Source organism: Camelina sativa, chromosome 5, assembly GCF_030686135.1.
Source record: "Camelina sativa cultivar CO46 ecotype springtype chromosome 5, ASM3068613v1".
NCBI lineage: Eukaryota > Viridiplantae > Streptophyta > Magnoliopsida > Brassicales > Brassicaceae > Camelina > Camelina sativa.
In genome coordinates, this window is record NC_141884.1 from 19,344,364 (window position 1) to 19,363,935 (window position 19,572).

At 35.0% G+C, this 19,572-nt stretch overlaps 3 protein-coding genes across 4 annotated transcripts; 2 read left to right on the top strand and 1 right to left on the bottom strand.

Moving 5' to 3' along the window:
• The first annotated feature begins 2,663 nt into the window (after window positions 1–2,663).
• On the top strand, window positions 2,664–4,001 carry LOC147944036 (uncharacterized). Its single transcript, XM_087512429.1, has one exon. The coding sequence runs from the start codon at window positions 2,664–2,666 to the stop codon at window positions 3,999–4,001; it is 1,338 nt and encodes a 445-aa protein (XP_087368555.1).
• Window positions 3,057–7,097, top strand: LOC104789275 (uncharacterized). 2 transcript variants are annotated; one of them, XM_087450436.1, is made up of 13 exons: window positions 3,057–4,313; window positions 4,392–4,520; window positions 4,621–4,743; window positions 4,868–4,981; window positions 5,065–5,114; window positions 5,199–5,341; window positions 5,436–5,539; window positions 5,633–5,830; window positions 5,933–6,139; window positions 6,231–6,378; window positions 6,477–6,604; window positions 6,706–6,798; window positions 6,886–7,097. In XM_087450436.1, the coding sequence occupies exons 1-13, from the start codon at window positions 4,035–4,037 to the stop codon at window positions 6,985–6,987; spliced, it is 1,818 nt and encodes a 605-aa protein (XP_087306562.1). In that variant the 5' UTR covers window positions 3,057–4,034; the 3' UTR covers window positions 6,988–7,097. The 2 variants fall into 2 exon arrangements, with proteins under 2 accessions (XP_087306562.1, XP_087306561.1); XM_087450435.1 differs by having other exon boundaries at window positions 3,913–4,313; window positions 5,906–6,139; window positions 6,886–7,077.
• Window positions 7,098–11,032: 3,935 nt separating this feature from the next.
• Window positions 11,033–19,207, bottom strand: LOC104786968 (disease resistance protein TAO1-like). The gene is made up of 4 exons (XM_010512451.2): window positions 18,484–19,207; window positions 14,413–15,517; window positions 14,017–14,322; window positions 11,033–13,778 (listed from the first exon to the last, which is right to left on the bottom strand). Exons 1-4 carry the CDS (start codon window positions 18,948–18,950, stop codon window positions 13,125–13,127), a joined length of 2,532 nt encoding a protein of 843 aa, XP_010510753.2. The 5' UTR covers window positions 18,951–19,207; the 3' UTR covers window positions 11,033–13,124.
• Between the last annotated feature and the right edge of the window lie 365 nt (window positions 19,208–19,572).

The window sequence follows — 19,572 nt, forward strand, 5'->3', positions numbered from 1 at the left end:
AATTCTGAAATGCTCTTGACAAGATCGATTTTATGTTGATATGTGTATTGATATGAAAGAAGAAGCTATTGTTGTGTAATTTATCATAATTTAATAGGATTTTAGTGGAAGTATGGAACTGACTAACTTTATTGTCTACTCAATGAAAGAAAATATTATATGATTTTAAAACGGTGAAAATTAAGGTTTATAAAATTACATTAAGGCTTAATCATAATCATATATTTAAACAATTTCATTTCTCATCCAATATATGATTTTTATTATGATATTTTCTTTTATTATAAAATAGTGTGTGTTTTTTTACTTAAAGGATGAAGGAAAAATTAAATAAAATGTAAGAAAAATGCTTAAAGTAGATGTATCAAATATCAGTTATTTATTAGTAAATGTTATAGAATATTACATTTTTTATCATATACATAATGTGAGATTTTATTATAAAATAATCTGATTTTGTTTGACAAAAGAATTTAAGATATAAAAGTGGATTTAAAAATATATGTCAATTGTACCAACATTAGGAAGAGAACTATGACTATTTGGAATTGAAAATGATATAAATTTGTTAAACAATAAAATGGAAATAAAGGATGACATGTGACGGTAAAAGTGTGTGTTTTTTTACTTTAAGGATGAAGGACAAATTAAATAAAATGTAAGAAAAATGTTTAAAGTAGATGTATCAAATATCAGTTATTTATTAGTAAATGTTATAGAATATTACATTTTTTTCATATCATACATAATATGAGATTTTATTATAAAATAATCTGATTTTGTTTGACAAAAGAATTTAAGATATAAAAGTGGATTTAAAAATATATATCAATTGTACCAACATTAGGAAGAGAACTATGACTATATGGAATTGAAAATGATATAAATTTATTAAATAATAAAATGGAAATAAAGGATGACATGTGTTGGTAAAAGAGAATGCCAAATGTCGCAATGTGAGTAAAAGTTAGAAAAAACCTTCTCTTATTATATAATTGAAAATGATATAAATTTGTTAAACAATAAAATGGAAATAAAGGATGACATGTGTCGGTAAAAGTGTGTGTTTTTTTACTTTAAGGATGAAGGACAAATTAAATAAAATGTAAGAAAAATGTTTAAAGTAGATGTATCAAATATCAGTTATTTATTAGTAAATGTTATAGAATATTACATTTTTTTCATATCATACATAATATGAGATTTTATTATAAAATAATCTGATTTTGTTTGACAAAAGAATTTAAGATATAAAAGTGGATTTAAAAATATATATTAATTGTACCAACATTAGGAAGAGAACTATGACTATATGGAATTGAAAATGATATAAATTTGTTAAATAATAAAATGGAAATAGAGGATGACATGTGTCGGTAAAAGAGAATGTCAAATGTCGCAATGTGAGTAAAAGTTAGAAAAAACCTTCTCTTATTATATAAGATTGTTTCTAAAAGATAAAATTATTAGAACAAAAATTTTGTGATAAAAAATATACAAATAACATATAGTGAAAAGACACAACTTTACAATAAATAGACGCAACTATGTAACGAGACATAATCAAATAATTTCTTTTCAAAATATATAGAAAAAACAATTAGAAAAAGTATGATGAAAAGTCGAACTATATTTGATATTTATTCAAACTGCTATTATTATATAGATTGGTTTCCAACACGTACATGTTTCCAATTTTATTTTCTAAAAAATCATTCTCGTTTTTTCATTGTTTTTGCAAGAATGCAATAGCCTAATATTTCAAATTTCACTATTTGATAAAATATTGTTTTATAAAAAAACTTAACTTATTTGAATTTTACCAAAAAATTTAAAATAATAAAAGAAAATCCTATAATATAACTCAATTCTAAAAAAAAAAAAAAATTGTCTTAGTTAACTTTAAAAATAGGATCTAAAAACTAAAAAGTGAAACTAATTTAAAGCACACTCGATACTTCGTCACAATCTTCACTTTTTTCTACACTTGACTCGTCGAGTCTCTTTGTATCGCCTCTTACTGCAAAATCTTTCAAATTCAGAAATTTTGTTCATCCCAAAAACATGAAGACCATTCTACATTTAGCTCTTAACCCACATTCAAAGATTCACACAACTTTTGGGTTCTCTTTCGCACATAACGTGTTCGACAAAATTCCCCAAAATTCAAAATTGTTTTTTGTTTTTTTTTTGTTTCTTTCTTCCCAAGCGTTGTCACGTGGCTCTCACGTGGCTCTCACGTGATAAGCTGTTATATTCGTTAATATTCCCGCTTCAACTCTGTTTCTTCTCGCAACACACATCTCTCTGAAGCAGAGAGAGAGAGAGAGAGAGAAAACAAGAAAACGCAAGAACCTTGAGGATCGTTCGTAGCTATGGAGCCTACTACTACTTTTCTGAGAGATGCTGAGAGCGTAGCACTCCACGCAAAGGCTAAAGATCTCTTCGCTCGTGGAGATCACATCAAGGCTTTGGAGATAATCCAAGATATGATTCAGGTCCACAAGGAAGACATGAACATATGGTTTACGTGGTTTATCTGTTACTAACGCAAATGATGTCAGTGACAGATAAAGTCAGTGATGTATTACAAGAAATGTAAGTGATGTATGGATACTACAATTTGGATACTACAATTTGGCACGACATATATAGAGTCAGTGATGTATTACAAGAAATGTGTGAAGATAGGAAAACGTGGTTTATCTGTTACTAACGCAAATGAAGACTCGGCTTCTTTTGTTGCTCAATTGAGTTTGCAACAGAAATTACATCAGAAGAAAACGAAGAAAGACCTGGAGAATATCATCAAAGATGCTGAGTTCAAGATCTCTGTTTCCAAGACTAGAGGACTGAAGGGTTTATTGGAAGAAGAAAGTGAGTCAGAAGATTTGGTGTCAAAGAATAGTCCAGAGCCGCTTAAGAACAAGTATAAGAGATTGAGGTCGTTTTGGTTAGGTTTGGATGTTAAGGTCAAAAGGGATTTTATGAAAGTAAACATTGAAAAGCTTACAAGTTTTGTGGAGGGAGTACATGGGCAAAAAGGACGAGATGCTTTAAAGAAAATTCTTGATTCAGCGAGGGAAGACAGAAAATGGATATTCTGGATGTGCCGAACTAAATGTTCGAAGAAGTTTTATAGTGCTGAAGAATGTAAGAAACATCTTGAACAAGAACATGCTGCAGATTTTAAACCTTCAAAGGAAATGGATATGGTCAAGAGGATAGGCAAAGACTGGGTGCGTAAGATATCAGTTGGAAGTTGGGAACCAGTGGATACAGTAGCTGCAGTTGAAATGATCAAAAATCGGCTCGCAGATGTGAAAGCGTTTTCATATAATATTGGATGGTCCAATGAATGGCCTTTAGCTGTGGATGAAGAGCGGACTAAGTTACTCAAGGAAATCAAATTTTTTCTCGTGATGTTTTGTGACCTTAAAATTCCCCCTTGTAGTGTTCGAGACAGTGTGATGCAATGTCCTTTGAAGTGTCTTGCAAAACTTGAAGTTTCCAAACAGAGTCTTGTCGATTCTCACCTAGTGGAAACACCTCAGAGTATATGTTTTCTGGACTGTCATGAACTCAGTCAAATTCTGAACTTTCTAAAACGCATCAAATGTGAAAGGGAGGATGGTATAGATCTAGTTTCCAGAGCAGTGGACAGTATCTTGGGTTCTACTCGAGTAACAGAAAAGATCGACTTTGACCCTCAGTTTTCATTTCTGCTTCTGGATAAAAGACTTCTGAAAAGCAATAATGCTCCATTCGATGATGAAGGGACAATCAATCTTTTTGATCCCAGTGTTCACTACGCCAAGGCACATGCTCAGGGAGATGATATCATATCATGTTTAACTGACTACAATCCACTAGATTTGACTTTTCCCAAACCTATCTGGGAACATAATCTTGATATCTGGGTGGCTGTTCTAAGAGCTGTTCAGTTCACATGTAGGACTCTGGCAACCAAATATGCAAAGAAAATGCAGGTCTTCCATTAATATGTAGCTCTTACTGTCATCGAAGACTTGTGTATGAGTGAGGATGAAAGGAGAAGGAATATTCAGGAAGATCAGTGGAACAGCTATGCATCTCTTCTATGCGATAGACGCGAAGAGAGAGCACCTGGAAATTCCCTCACTGCAAAATTATTTGTGTGTGCAGTACGAGATGTTCTCGAAGGCGCATTGGATCTGACATTTGATTTCCCCGATTTTGAAGAATGCTTGAATCTTATACGTGAGCATAAAAGTCTCAGAGATGATGTAGTGTTGAATTCCATAGGCTCTCTGAAAGCAGTGGCCAATACCAAGGTTCTTTCATGATTTTCAAATTCATTAACAACTTATTGGCATGAGTTGCCCATCTTAAAGTATCTACATGACCTACAGGTTATGCTAATCAATTCAAAGATATTGCTGGTTGATAATTCAAGGATTAGTTTGCTGGAAAACCTCACCAGGCTTTCAGTTTTTGACAACCGCACTTATATCCTTGAACTGCTGAAAAATTTCTTGCTGGTTGGTTTGAAACTAAAGCTATATACAGAGAGATTTCAGTTTCCGTCTTATTTGGCCTTTGAACTGTTTCTAATATGTTATTATATATCTTCTCATCTAGTATGAAATTACGATAATGGAATCCAAAGCCAAGTTAGATGCAGCAGATGCAGCACAAGCAGATCTTTTACTCGAGGAAGATAAGAAGTCACAGTCAAAGAAGAAGACAAATAAAAGCAAAAAGGTCTTGGAGGTTCTAAATTCTCAATTTTCTTTTTTGAAATTTTGGTTAATCTGTTGTAAGAATGAATGGCCCCTCATATATGAAACTATGTTTCTAACATGTTATTATGTATCCTCTCATCTAGAATGAAATTATGAATATGGAATCCAAAGCCAAGTTAGATGCAGCAGATGCAGATCTTTTACTCAAGGAGGAGAAGAAGTCACAGTCAAAGAAGAAGAAAACTAAAAACAAAAAGGTCTTTGGAGGTTCTATATTCTCAAATTTCTTTCCTGAAATTTTGGTCAATCTGTTGTAAGAATGAATGGCTTCATGACGCAGGAGAGAACTTCAACGAACATATCGAGTCCTCTCTATAAGACTGGTGAACAGTAAGTACCTCAAGAGTTTTTTTTCGTATGTTAATAAATTGCTTTCAGGTTTTCTCTGAGCAAAACGTGTTCTTACATGTCTAGTAAACCTTCTGTCAACCTTGAACCGGATAGCACGTCTCCGCCATTGCAAACGGTGGTAGAAGATTCTGTGGAACCAGATTATATCCTTGCAAGTAATAGGCGTCAATCGGAAATTTCATCCCACACTATTAATCAAGAGGATGGTAAAGTTGGCTCTGTCTGTAAAAGAGCTTCTCAGTTGACGAATAATGTGAGTTATATGCATAATTCTTATTTCTTTCTTTTGCCATCTTCAAGTTATGCAAAATATACTTCGAGAAGATTCACAGTCGGAACATATAGAGTCAGCTCTTGGAGAAGCTGCAAGCAGATACAATTCAGCTCTTGACATGACACTGAAGGTAAAACACTATTGAATACCTAAGGTCCTAAACTCTCGTCTTCTGAATCAAATCATTCTCTTCGAGAAGTTCACAAAAAATGTGGTATTGCAGGCACTCTTGAACATTAAAATGCCCAAAGAAGATTTGATGCACAACAAGCAACCATTTCAAGACCACCTGGAAGAACACGCTCCTCCTGCACTACAACATTTCTTTACTGCTTTTGTGTCAGGCGAGATAAATAATGAGGGAGTCTACAGTTGCCTCTTGAGTGACTTACTTGCTTCCCTAGAAGAAGTTATTTCCATGGTTCGTTCGAAGAAGATAACCTTCTAAGCTTGGTAATATTATTATTTGTCTGTCAGCTTAATTGTTATTTTAAAGGAATTCTATGTTTCTATACCCTTTCAGTCGAGTGATGCTGCTGAGGTTCTTGTAGCCATCCTTGAGTTTTGGCATTGCTGGAAGAATACTGAAAGAGAAAGCTTAGTAACTCGCCTTTTTACGTTGGAAGAAAATGAAAGAATGAGTTGTAGAAAATGCAGAAAGAAACCAAATTATCCAGAGCAAAGTTCTTATGGCATTGTTATGGCTGCAGATTCGATCAGAGACTTGAAGGTATGTTTCATTTGTTTCCCTCTTTATGTTTCCTACAGAAACTAATACTACCCCTTAATTACAAGGTTGTTCTGTGCGTATATATATGCAGTGTGCTCTTGGGAATATAGAGTTTGTGGATATCTGTAAGGTGATCCACATGGAATATAAGATGTTATGTGACATTAAAACAGGAGGCTGTAGAATAGAAAACTTTGTACATCACATTATAAGTAAATGCCCACCTATCTTGACAATCGGTAAGTTTTGACCACCATGATTGTGATCTTATGTACTCATTTCATATATTAAGCTCATGATAAAGCAATGTTGGTGGTATGTGGCTTTGCAACATTAGTGTTAGAATGGGAGAAGAGTGAAACTAAAGAAATATCTGAAACAACAAAGGCTTTGGACTGGGAGATAGATATCAGCAGGATGTACGAAGGATTAGAACCAAACACTAACTACCGGCTTGTATCATTGGTAAAACATATGAAACAGTGTCATAGATGTTTTAGCCATTGTTCTTTTCTATTAATTTTTTTGTTACAGTTCTCAGAATATGGTATGTGATGGTGATGCAGGTTGGTTGTGGTGAAGAAGAAGAAGAATACATTTGCTTAGCTTATGTAAAGAACCGGTGGCTCAATCTCAGACATGGTGCTTTCAATGGAGAGGTAAGACGAAGATTTGATTTTGTCTTTCCATATTGTGAATGTAGAGATTGACCAAACATGATTGATGTATTTGTTGTAATGCCACAGAATGTTGGTAACTGGAAGAGTGTGGTCAAATTCTGTGGAGAAAGAAAGGTTCGACCAGAGATTCTGTTTTATGAAGCGGCCGTCAGATCGATGGCCTATTAACAAGTGACGGAATTGTATCAATATGGAGAAACCCAACATGATGTATAAAACAGACATGTTCCAATTCAAATGAAGTTTTGTTCTCTGTTCTATAATATGATTTGTCTTGTGAACTATATTTTGTTCATATACACAAAGTCCTTATCATGTACATTAACATGAGATCCTTAAGAGTATATCTTGCTCCTAAGCATGAAACTGAACCCTCTGTCACACTTGCATGACCAACGAATTTGTATCAAATCATCTGTAACACCTAAAAATTTGCACAATGTGTTGTTTCCTCTCAGTCAATTTGATTGAGATATCTGATTTTTGGCTAAGAAAGTTAGAAAGTTTCATCTCTTTATTATTAGGAGGAGAGAGAGTATAATATATACAGATGCAAATGAACGATTAGAAAACACCGACAACGTTCTATTTATCGTGAAAAGCAGATGGTGCATGGGAGTTCACAATTTTCTAGCATCCTCAACGTGTGTCCAGCTATGGGACAGGAACGCAGTTCCAAGGGTTCGGCATAAATTCAAGACTCGATAACTTGATCTCAAAGACAAGCTCGGTGGAAGTCACCTCTTACATATGCTCTGTTACAATTTGATATAGAGGAATAGTGAGACGACCGTTCTGTTTGGACGTGATGTGACAAAATACCTTCCTTAATTATTCCTCTGCCAACAGCCTCACTGTTGTCAGTTGTCACCCTCATTAACCAGAGAAATGCAAGTCTTAAACCTCAAAGGTGTAGGCAGAAGCGTCTAAAACAAAGTCACTGTTAGAGAACTCCACTAGCTCGGTAAGTAACGAATCCATCCACTTCACTACCTAAAAAAAATCCAAGAGTCAACAAATTTTCCATAGGGGGTATTAGGGTTGTTTTATACATGAGAATACTCTCAGACTTGTTTAGAAAGAAAAAGGCAAAGCATTTATAAGGAGTCGCGCGTTGAACAAATAGAAAAGATAGTCTCCTTGGTATGGTGATCCATTATTTCCGATAATAATAAAGAGATTCCACGTCGAGCTTTGAGCACTCTTTCGATCTCTGAAATCTATGACTATGAGACTTTGGCATTCCCACACCCACTAGAGGAGGAGGAGGAGGAGGAGGAGGAGGAGGAGGAGGAGGAGGAGGAGAACTAGTTGAATTTTCTTTGACCTTTTTGTTTCTTCTTTTGACACATTTCACCAATTCCCGGAAATAAATGACATCTCCCACAGTATAAGAGGGGTACTCCATCAAACATGCGCATCCAATGACATTCAAGTCGTCTAGATTAGTGGCATCCTTAATCGAGCAAATGAGCTCCATCAAACTTGAGCATCCAGTGAGATCCAATCTCCGAAGCTCTCTCAAAAATCTAATAGAGTAAGGGAGCGTCGTCAGGCTTGAGCATCCAGCGAGATTCAATTCTTGGAGATTAGTGGCATCCTCAATAGAGGATGTCAGCTCCACAAGACTTGTGTTGGAGTAAGCTTGGTGCTCAAGCAAGCCTAAGAGATTAGAATTGGAAGTTTAGGAAGTTGTGTGAAATAAGGAATTGTCTTCCTAGAGAGATTAGGAAAGAGTGATTGTAAGGTTCCTTATAAATAGAGATGTCGGGTTGTGACTTCCTATTATTCAAGATTTGAGAGTTTGTGAGCTTTAGGTTTTTGAGGTATTTTTCCTAAAGAAATAAAGAAGAGATATTTTGAGATTGTGTTAATTCTTCTTCTTGAATCCTAGATTTGGTATCAGAGCCACATCTTGATCCTAGGGAGCAATGTCCGAAGGTACTATAGTTGCAGCTACGGCGAAAGAAGGAGCAGGATCTACATCTATTCAATGTCCTATGCTTAACCCTACCAACTACACCGTTTGGGCGTTAAGAATGAAGATTGCTTTAAAGGTTCACAAGGTTTGGGAGGCGATAGAACCTGACACAGCAGCAGCCGACGATGACAAGAATAACATGGCTATGGCTTTACTGTTTCAGTCCATACCCGAAGCCCTGGTTCTGCAAATTGGTGATTTGAATACGGCGAAGAAGATATGGGACTCCATTAAATCGAGACATGTTGGGGAAGAACGTGTTAAAGAAGCACGTCTACAAACACTCATGGCAGATTTTGAGAGACTTAAGATGCAAGATACAGAGAAGATTGATGAGTTTGCAGGAAAGATGTCCGAAATAGCATCAAAGTCAGCCTCTCTTGGTGTAGTAATTGAAGAAGCTAAGATGGTTAAGAAATTTCTTAACTGTCTTCCTCCCAAGAAATTCATTCACATAGTGGCATCTCTAGAGCAGGTGTTGGACCTTAACACCACTACGTTTGGTGACATCATTGGACGTCTTAAGGCTTACGAAGAGAGAATCAGTGAAGTTGGTGATATGCAAGAGGATCAATCTAAACTCATGTACGCAAAGATGGAGACGCAGAACTACAATCGTGAGTATACAAGTGACTTTCGAAACAGAGGACGAGGAGGTCGATTCTACAGAGGGAGAGGCAGAGGACGAAACAATGGACAACGAGATGCGTCTCGCACCACGTGTTTTAGATGTGACAAACAAGGTCACTTTGCCTTCGATTGTCCTGATCGTCTACTGAAATTACAAGAAGTTCAAGTTCTGGATGTCACAAATACACAAGATGCAGATGAACTCATGATGCATGAGGTGGTCTTTCTAAATGAAAAACGGTGTGTCCCTAGTAAGTTTGAAACCAACACAGGAGAGAACAACATCTGGTATCTTGACAATGGTGCTAGTAATCACATGACAGGTGATAGAAGATATTTTAAGAAATTAGATGAGTCTGTTACAGGGAAGGTAAGATTTGGTGATGATTCTCGAGTTGATATAAAAGGCAAAGGATCTATTTCACTCGTTGATATGAATGGGGAGTTAAGAGTAATGTCAGATGTGTACTATATTCCGGATTTGAAGAGTAACATAATCAGTTTGGGACAAGCAACGGAATCAGGCTGTGATATCAGGCTAAGGGGTGGATACTTGACAATGCGCGATGCTCAAGGTAAACTACTTGCAAAGGCTCCAAGGTCTAAAAACAGGCTCTACAAGATTTGCATGGACTTTCACAACAACGCCTATCTGAATCTATCATCCATTAGCGAATCAAGTCGATGGCATGCTCGTTTTGGACATATTAATTTCGAAGCTATTAAGTCTATGAAGCAGAGAGATCTCGTTCAAGGACTTCCACAAGTAGTGTTTGAAAAAGAAATCTGCAGTTCGTGTCTTCTGGGGAAGCAAACGAGACAGACATTCCCACAGGCAACCACGTATAGAGCCTCATCGGTCCTTGAATTGATCCACGGAGACCTTTGCGGACCGATAACACCAAGTACAGCTGCTGGAAATCGTTTTATCTTTGTTCTTATTGACGATCACTCGCGATATATGTGGATCACTCTGTTGAAAGATAAGAGTTCTGCTTTCGAGAAGTTCAAGATCTTCAAGAACCAAGTTGAACAAGAATCCGGAACTCGAATCAAAACCTTTAGAACTGATAGAGGTGGTGAATTCGTCTCACAAGAATTCAACGAGTACTGTGCGAACACCGGAATCCAGAGACACCTTACTGCTCCTTACACACCACAACAGAACGGTGTTGTGGAACGAAGGAACAGAACGTTGATGGAGATGACTAGAAGCATCTTAAAGCATATGAAGGTTCCAAATTACCTTTGGGGAGAAGCAGTGAGACATTCCACATACTTGCTCAACAGGGTTGCAACAAGGGCGTTAACGGATAAAACACCTTATGAAGTCTACAAGAAACAGAAACCGCGTATCAATCATTTAAGAATCTTCGGTTGCATTAGCTATGCAAAGATTGATCAACATCTTCTTAAGAAACTCGATGATCGATCTAGGATGCTAGTTCATTTGGGGATAGAACCAGGTTCTAAAGCTTATAGACTGTATGATCCACAAACAAGGAAGATTGTTGTAAGTAGAGATGTGATTTTTGATGAGAGCAAGGGTTGGAATTGGAAGAAAAATGCAGAGCAAGATGGAGACGGAAGCTTTAACATTACCCTTGGAGACTTTGGAAATCATGGTATCTCGGCTGGTGAAGCAACAACTCATGATAATCACGAATCTGGTGGTGACAATTATGGTGATAACGAAGGGGACAGAGACGGAACAGAGAACAATGATCACACACCAGAAGACGAGACTGCAGAACACGAAGTGGAAGATGATATCGCAGATAATAATCCACCCGCTTTGAGAAGAAGTCAGAGACAGAGTAACACCCCTAAGTATCTTGGAGACTATGTTTTACTTGCTGAAGAAGAAGGAGAGACACTTCTCTTGTGTTTAAACAATGAGCCGAAGAGTTTTAGTGAGGCCAGAGTTTCGCAGAAATGGATAGATGCATGCAATGAAGAGGTTAATTCAATTGAAAAACTGCACACTTGGGATTTAGTTGATCTACCTATTGGGATAAAACCAATTGGACTCAAATGGGGTTTTAAGCTGAAGAGGAATTCAGATGGTAGCATCAACAAGTACAAGGCACGACTTGTTGCTAAGGGCTATGTGCAGCAATATGGAATTGATTTTGAGGAAGTGTTTGCTCCTGTCGCACGTATCGAAACCATAAGACTTCTCATAAACATTGCAGCGGCAAATGGTTGGGAAATTCATCATTTAGATGTTAAGACGGCGTTCTTTCACGGAGAACTCAAGGAGACAGTTTATGTTACACAACCTGAAGGATTTGAGAAAATCGGGTGTGAAGATAAGGTTTACAAGTTGAATAAAGCTTTGTATGGGTTACGACAAGCTCCAAGGACATGGAACAACAAGCTAAATCAAATCCTTGAGGAACTGCACTTCAAAAAATGTTCCAAGGAACCGACTGTGTATCGAAAAACAGAGGGAGAACAAATCTTGGTTATTGCTGTTTACGTAGATGATTTATTTGTCACTGGTACAGACAAGTCAATCATTTACAAATTTAAGGAGGAGATGGCTACTAAATTTGAGATGAGTGACCTTGGATTGCTAACTTACTATCTTGGGATAGAAGTAATTCAGCATGAGAATGGTATTGTGTTAAGTCAAAAGAGATATGCTCAGAAGATTTTGGAGGAAACAAGAATGGTGGATTGTAATTCTGAGCTGATACCAATGGAGGTTGGTCTTATGTTGTCAAAAGCAGAGCATGAGAAGGAAATAGACGCTACAGCCTTCAGGAAAAAGATTGGGTGCCTACGGTATTTAATTCATACGAGACCAGACTTGTCATACTGTGTGGGCGTCTTGAGCAGATATATGCACAGTCCTAGAGTGTCACATGGAGCTGCGATGAAACAATGTTTGAGGTACCTTAAAGGAACAACATCACTCGGTTTAACCTTTGGGAGAAACTCGAAGATACCAAGGTTAGTCGGTTACAGTGATAGTAGCCTTAGTATTGATCCGGATGACGGTCGTAGCACAACCGGTCATATTTTCTACTTAGGAGATGGTCCCATCTCGTGGTGTTCACAGAAACAAGACGTAGTGGCTCTATCTTCGTGTGAAGCAGAGTTTATGGCCGGGACTGAAGCGACTAAACAAGCTATTTGGTTGCGTGATTTGCTCAGTGAGGTTACTGGTGTTGAAGCTAAGAAAGCTATCATTAGGATTGATAATAAATCTGCAATAGCTCTCACAAAAAATCCAGTGTTCCACGGCCGAAGTAAACACATTCAGAGGCGCTTTCACTTTATAAGAGAATGTGTGGAGAAAGAAGAGGTTGTGGTTGAGCATGTTCCAGGAATCATACAAAAGGCAGACATACTTACTAAAGCATTGGGTAATATGAGGTTTAAAGAGATGAGAGAGCTCATGGGAGTTCAAGACTTGGAGAAAATGCATTACAAGCTTAAGGAGGAGAATGTTGGAGTAAGCTTGGTGCTCAAGCAAGCCTAAGAGATTAGAATTGGAAGTTTAGGAAGTTGTGTGAAATAAGGAATTGTCTTCCTAGAGAGATTAGGAAAGAGTGATTGTAAGGTTCCTTATAAATAGAGATGTTGGGTTGTGACTTCCTATTATTCAAGATTTGAGAGTTTGTGAGCTTTAGGTTTTTGAGGTATTTTTCCTAAAGAAATAAAGAAGATATATTTTGAGATTGTGTTAATTCTTCTTCTTGAATCCTAGACTTGAGCAGTTGCTGAGATTTAGTTTCTTGAGATTAGTAACATTACCAATAGAGGAAGAGAATCCCACCGAAGATGTTTGATTTTGCTCATGAAGATAAGTGACATCAACTACAGAGGAGGAGAGTCCCACCGAAGATAAGTATCTATAAAGATATGGGTTTCTCTCTATGAAATTAGGCTTTCGCTCATGGAGATTAGTGGCTGCATTAACTATAGAAGGGAGCCTCCTTAGACTTGAGCATCCACTGAGATCCAAATCTTGGAAATTCTTAGCATTCCACATCAAAGGGTCCTGGTAAGAACTAGAGAAATTGTCGAGATTAAATGTGTTGAGACTAGTGATATTCCAAATACAAGAAGGGAGTTGCACCAGACTTGAGCATTCAACAAGAAATATCTTGAGATTAGGGATACTTTCGATAGAGTTTGGGATAGTCAGCAAGCTTGTGCAATGTTCGATATTCAAAATCAAGAGGTTCATTGCGTTTCCAATTGAAGATGGTAGCTCTATCAACCTTGAGCAGTGACTGATATCTAAACTCAAGAGATTAGTGGCCGTTGAGAGATCAGGAAGCTTCTTCAGGTTTTTGGAATAACTCAAATCCACCCACTTGAGATTTTGTAGAGGCTGTCCAGACATGTAAAGACAACATACACGTCAATTATTATGTGCTTTACTAATTATTATTAGTAAACAAATAAAAATATACTGAAACAAAAGAAACATACTTATATGCCATCTAAATTTTAATTAAGTTTAAAATTAAAGACAAAAGAGTTTTATAATCATTTTTCTTAAGATTCAAAAGTTGTATTTTAAAATAAAATAAAAAGCTAATTATACGAAGGAAATAATATTTACTCACTTGAACTCCTTCCCACAGCTTCTTAAGCATGCTGTAACGCATGTTTAGCTCGACAAGGAACGATGTATTGATGCCAGAAGGCAAACATGTCATAGGAAAATATTCCCAATGTAGTAATCGAAGCTTCGGAGATAGATATTTCAGACTTTGTTGAGAGTGCAATCTACAACCATTATAACCTTCAACTTTTCCATGGAATCTTAAGAATTGGAGATTCCAAATTCTTTCGAAGCATCTTTCGCTAATATCAAAATCACCGTTGATTTCAGATAAGTCGAGATCCATACCTACTGTACTTTTACTACCCTGGAAATAATAAATAATAGTGAAGGTTAGTTATCATTTGAATGTAGTTTGGAGGGAACAAGGCAATGAATGAGTAATGTGAAAACTTACCGATTCCTTAGTGAGTACTTCACATATCTCTCTAGCATCAACCAAAAATTTGCGTTGTCCAGGTTCTTGAACAAATTGGTTACGAACAATTTCTCTACCTAGTTGTACTAACAGACTAGGCATCTTTATAAATCCACATTCCCGAGATATGAGAGACTTTTCAGCTAATATTTTAAGCCCTTGACTCAAGTCCAAGAACGTATCCGCAAGATAATCTTCAAGTGTCTGAATACTTTTATGGCTGAAAAAGCAAGCTATATAAAGAAATAAATCTTTATCTTCATCGCATAAGGCGTCGTAACTGAATCTTAAAACACTTTGAATATCTTGGTGAAGCCTAGTTCTTAACCTTGGTAGTGCATCGATCCACTCTTGCTTGGACATTCCTCGGAAATAAGAGCCCATTACACTTAATCCCAAGGGGAGTTTCCCGGAAAGTTTTGTAACTTCCCATGCAAGCTCCTCGAAACCATCTCTAATGGACTTTTGCCCAAAAGCATTCAAGCAGAAGATTTGCAGCGCCTCTTCATCAATAGGATAATCCACCTTGTAAATATTATTGATACCATGTGCCTTTAAGAGGTTGTGGTCTTGTGTTGTTATGATAATCCGACTTCCATTACCAAACCATTTAGGTTCTTTCGCCATAGCATCTAACTGTACTAACCGATCAACATCATCAAGAACGACAAGCACTTTCTTATCTTTCAACCTTTCCCGTGCCACACCTAAGTGACGTATCTTCAAATCCTTTTGATTTAAGGTTTGAGATAAAAGTTGTTCTTGTAATTGCAACATGAGTGCAAAGTTGTCGCGGTTCTGTACTGTATAGACTCCTTTTATACTCACCATAAATGCAGTATGAGTGAAGTTACTACAAAGTGTTTCATATAAGGCTCTAACGATGGTCGTCTTACCAATACCCGCAGGACCCAAAACCCCTACCATTCTCACTTCATCACATTCTAGGCATAACAAAGACATCATCTTTTCCATGTGAGCTTCAATCCCAACTAAGTCTTCAAAGCAGTTTGATGGGATAGAATTATTTAGTGCATTTGAAACGTTTGTCGCAATTTGTTCGATCATGTCCGCTTCATTACACCTAACAAGCAACAGATTAATGTAAAACCATTTAAGAAAAAAAGAGACATATATATACAGATGTATGTGTCAATTATATATTATACTAGTAGTCACTCCGTGCTACGCACGGATTTAGTTTAAGTTGTTTTTATATATTATACTAGTAGTCACTCCGTGCTACGCACGGATTTAGTTTAAGTTGTTTTTGGATATTTTTTTGTAATTTTTTTTTATCATCAACATTTTTTTTTTTTACTTCAAAACATCATATCTTATTAAGCCGGTTCAATTAGGATAGCCTCGTGAGCTAACCATTCCGGAACCTGCGGATTTACATAGGAAAAGAAAGATCCTCGTGCTCGACCCGCTTTTGCAAGATGGACGACACAGACATTGTTCAATCTAGGTATACATCCAATACAAAACATAGAAAACCTTTTTTGATAAGACTGAAAAGAATCTAATTTCGAAGCTAACACTGGCAAGTCTTTTGACTCATCTATGACACTTAAAATCTCTTGACAATCTGTCTCAAAATGAACTATATAATATCCCAGAGAGAGAGCACTTTCCATGGCCCAGCATAAAGAAATTTTCATTGAAAACTTAAAATGACAACTATATTAAAACAGAGGGAGTATTTCATTATTATAGGAGTCACATAAACATTATGAGAGTTATAGATATGAAATCATTACATATTAATATATTTTCTTATATATGTAATATTTCTATAAATACTATTATTAATCATTCATTGTATTAATATGAATATTATGAAAGTTACGAAAATGAGAGTTAATTAGTACAACATATGAGATTGATGAGACATAATCGAAAAGTTAACAAAAAATGTCTCAGGTGTATAAAAATGCATTATTTTGAATTAATAACTAAAATTGTCTACTTTTTAAAATATATATTCAAAAATTATATATTATAAATATAGATCTTTGAACGGGCATCTTAGCTAATCAAATCATAAATTTAAATATATATTCACTTCTCTCTTTATACAGAAATATGTACAGTTATCTCTTTATCAAAAAAATATATTCAATTCTCATTTAGTTATTTAGATATTATATATTAAAATATACTTTAGTTTAGTTTGAATGGATTGAAAATAAAATAAATAATGTAATATCAAGATCATGTGAATTATTTATATTAATGCCTGGAAATAAAATAGCCAATTATTACTCGACATTATCCTATACAACCCAAATATATATATTATAATCTTATATCCTTAAACAATTTAATCATCAAATTATTTGTTAAGCGAAAATTTTATTATGTAAATTCAATTTAATAAATTTGTTACACTAAAAATTAAAAGAAACAAAATGATACTTGTGAAAGAAGAGAACATCAAATGACAATCTTTTGAAGCTTTCCAAAAGAAAACTTTATTTTATTATTAGATGATATAATATAGTAAGATTTCTATCAACTCTTACTCTAAGAATCTGGCGTCCAACATCATTATATATTAAAATTCTTTAAAATCAAATACACATGACATTATTTATTTATTTTATAAATATTTTTAAATAATTGCATAAATCAGCAAAAAATGAACAATAGAAAAAATAATTTACATTTTTGGAAAAAATATTCAAGACTTAGTAAGACAATATGTCTTCTAAAGTTAAGAACTTTCCAAAAACGGATGATCCGAAGAACGATACTATTGTTACTGGTGTTTTGTTGTTCGCTGGAGATTGAATCGAGGATATAATAGAAAGTAAATGTTTTTGTTTTCACAATAGTCTGAAAGAGGATGTGTTTGTATGGTAATAGGTTGTTTTTAGAAAACTAAACTTTATAAAATGTTTGAGCCTTTAAGAAGGAGAAGGGATTGAAATCCAATATTAATGACCATAAATTCGCAAGTGTTTCAAAATAATAAGTTAAAAATGAGAAGTAATATAAACAAAAATGAAAATTGAGGAAAATAGTAGGTATAAGGCAATGCATAAAATGATGGTATTATTTCAAATCAAAACATAACTGATTATGTTCATAATTAATTCTGAAATTCCTATTATGAAAAACTTCTTAATTTTATGTAATTCAAAAATAACATAACGTTTGAAATAATAAGTGCGAATCGAACAAAATAATTATAGAATTAGATCAAAACTATCTCATAATCTTACATAATTTTCTAGAAAGTAAGCTCAAAATTTTAATTTTATATAAACAATGTTTAAAAAATTTAAACTAATTTACTTAAATAATACCTACCCACCATCTTACTTAAATTTGATTATGTTTGTGCCTGTAAAAATTATATAAGATTCAAACACAGAAATTAAACCCAAGAATTCAAACCTATAAATTTAATTAAATGTTAGTATATAGTTCCAAGATGAAACCAACCACAGACTGATATAAGGGTGGTTTTAGATTCTTAGAGCAAGGCCAACGCACATCTCAATACGAGTGTCTCTTAATAAAAAATAATAATTAAAAATTAAAAAGTTGAGCAAAAAGATAGACACGAGGTCTCGGAGCAGACCCAGCCAGACACTCTTCTAACCCTCTCTAGCTTAGGTGTCATGTTCTGATTGATTTGATTTAAAAACACAAATAACTAATAAAATTAAATAATACAATTGTATTAAAATATTATTAAAATAAATTTGAGATCCCACTTTTAAAGGATCACCCGATGGGTTTGCTCTTAGGGGTTGCATATGTTTCTGATTAAAGAAGAAATAAAATACATATGGTTTTTTTGTTTTGTTTTATGGGCATGTAGTTAATTAGGTCTAAACTATAGTTAATTAAGTCCAAACAAAAAAATAGAGGTGTCAGAAATATAGGAAGCCAAGTGTCATCCCCTTAGCAAAAGTTGAGAAAAACCTTCTGATATTATATAAGATTAGTAAATAATTAGTCATTTAACCGGTTGCAATAATCTAACTATCTAGAAGGAAAACAAAAAAAGTCAAAGTGGAGATCAAAAAGGCTAACCAGTTGCTTGAATGGTAACCAGCAATTATTGCCACTTCGGCTAAAGCATGTCTCCATCTCCTAATGTTCTCTTTTGTTTTACCCTTGCAAGTTTTTCTGAAGACTTGTCCAAAATTTCCGGTTTGCTTCTTTACATCAGTTGGATGCACTTTATAGAAAATGGTCATCACCGTTTGACCCAACTCTTTGCTACAATTCATAATCTCCACCAATTCATTAAGGCACCATGTCGAAGAAGCGTAATTTTCCGAGAGCAAGACGATCAGGATTCTTGATCCTCTAATAGCTTTTTCGAGTTCTGGACGGATCGATTTGCTTCTCTCAATATCATTATCATTGAATATGTCGATTCCCTTTGCTTTGAACTCCTTGATAACGTGACTGAGAAAGTCTTTGCGAACATCTGCTCCGTGGAAGCTCGGGAAGACATCGTGTACCCAACTACGAGACGAAGGATCAAGAGCCATGTCATGAATATGATCTTTAAGTCTTTTTAGAAACCAATCTGCATAATGAAATTAGAGAAGGAGATAGCAATGTCAATGTGAGACGCCTAACAACGTTGTGGGGGTGAAGTCAACCAAAGAAAAAGTCTTTTAGACAACAACAATAAAACTCTATTACTAAATTAGAGAGTGGTTGATCCATCAATTAAGTACTTTTTCGGTTTTATTTTATAGGATGTTTTAAACATTTTATTTTGTTTCATAATAATACAAACATTTATAAATCGCTTTACGCTAATCTAGACTTGGTCAATAAGGTATTTAATGGAAGTCCAACATAAAAATGGTTAAGCAATGAGGAATTCACCTCTATTATTTTGTTTTGTTTTTGTAACACTAAATAACATTATTGAAAACCGAAATATTTTAACAAACCAATACTAATCAGAATACACAAAACCAAAATATCATACAAACCAAAACTAATATGAAAACACAAAACCGGTATCAGAGAAATGGAAGAAACACAACTAAAGGAAACCTAATCAAATTTTCATATTTTCCTGTTTTCACTTGGTGGTACTAAGTACTAAGACTATCCTCATTGGTGGTAATAACCCCTAATCTAACATATATTTTTTTA

Bases quoted from the DNA above. Each gene is read 5' to 3' on its own strand.
- LOC147944036 (XM_087512429.1), top strand. From the start codon at position 2,664: ATGTATTACAAGAAATGTGTGAAGATAGGAAAACGTGGTTTATCTGTT.
- LOC104789275 (XM_087450435.1), top strand. From the start codon at position 4,035: ATGAGTGAGGATGAAAGGAGAAGGAATATTCAGGAAGATCAGTGGAAC. The intron at 6,379-6,476 runs GTAAGTTTTGAC...TTGCAACATTAG, and splicing joins CCCACCTATCTTGACAATCG to TGTTAGAATGGGAGAAGAGT. The intron at 6,605-6,705 runs GTAAAACATATG...ATGGTGATGCAG, and splicing joins ACTACCGGCTTGTATCATTG to GTTGGTTGTGGTGAAGAAGA.
- LOC104786968 (XM_010512451.2), bottom strand. From the start codon at position 18,950: ATGGCTCTTGATCCTTCGTCTCGTAGTTGGGTACACGATGTCTTCCCG. The intron at 14,323-14,412 runs GTAAGTTTTCAC...TATTATTTCCAG, and splicing joins AAGTACTCACTAAGGAATCG to GGTAGTAAAAGTACAGTAGG. The intron at 13,779-14,016 runs GTGAGTAAATAT...ATGTCTGGACAG, and splicing joins AGCTGTGGGAAGGAGTTCAA to CCTCTACAAAATCTCAAGTG.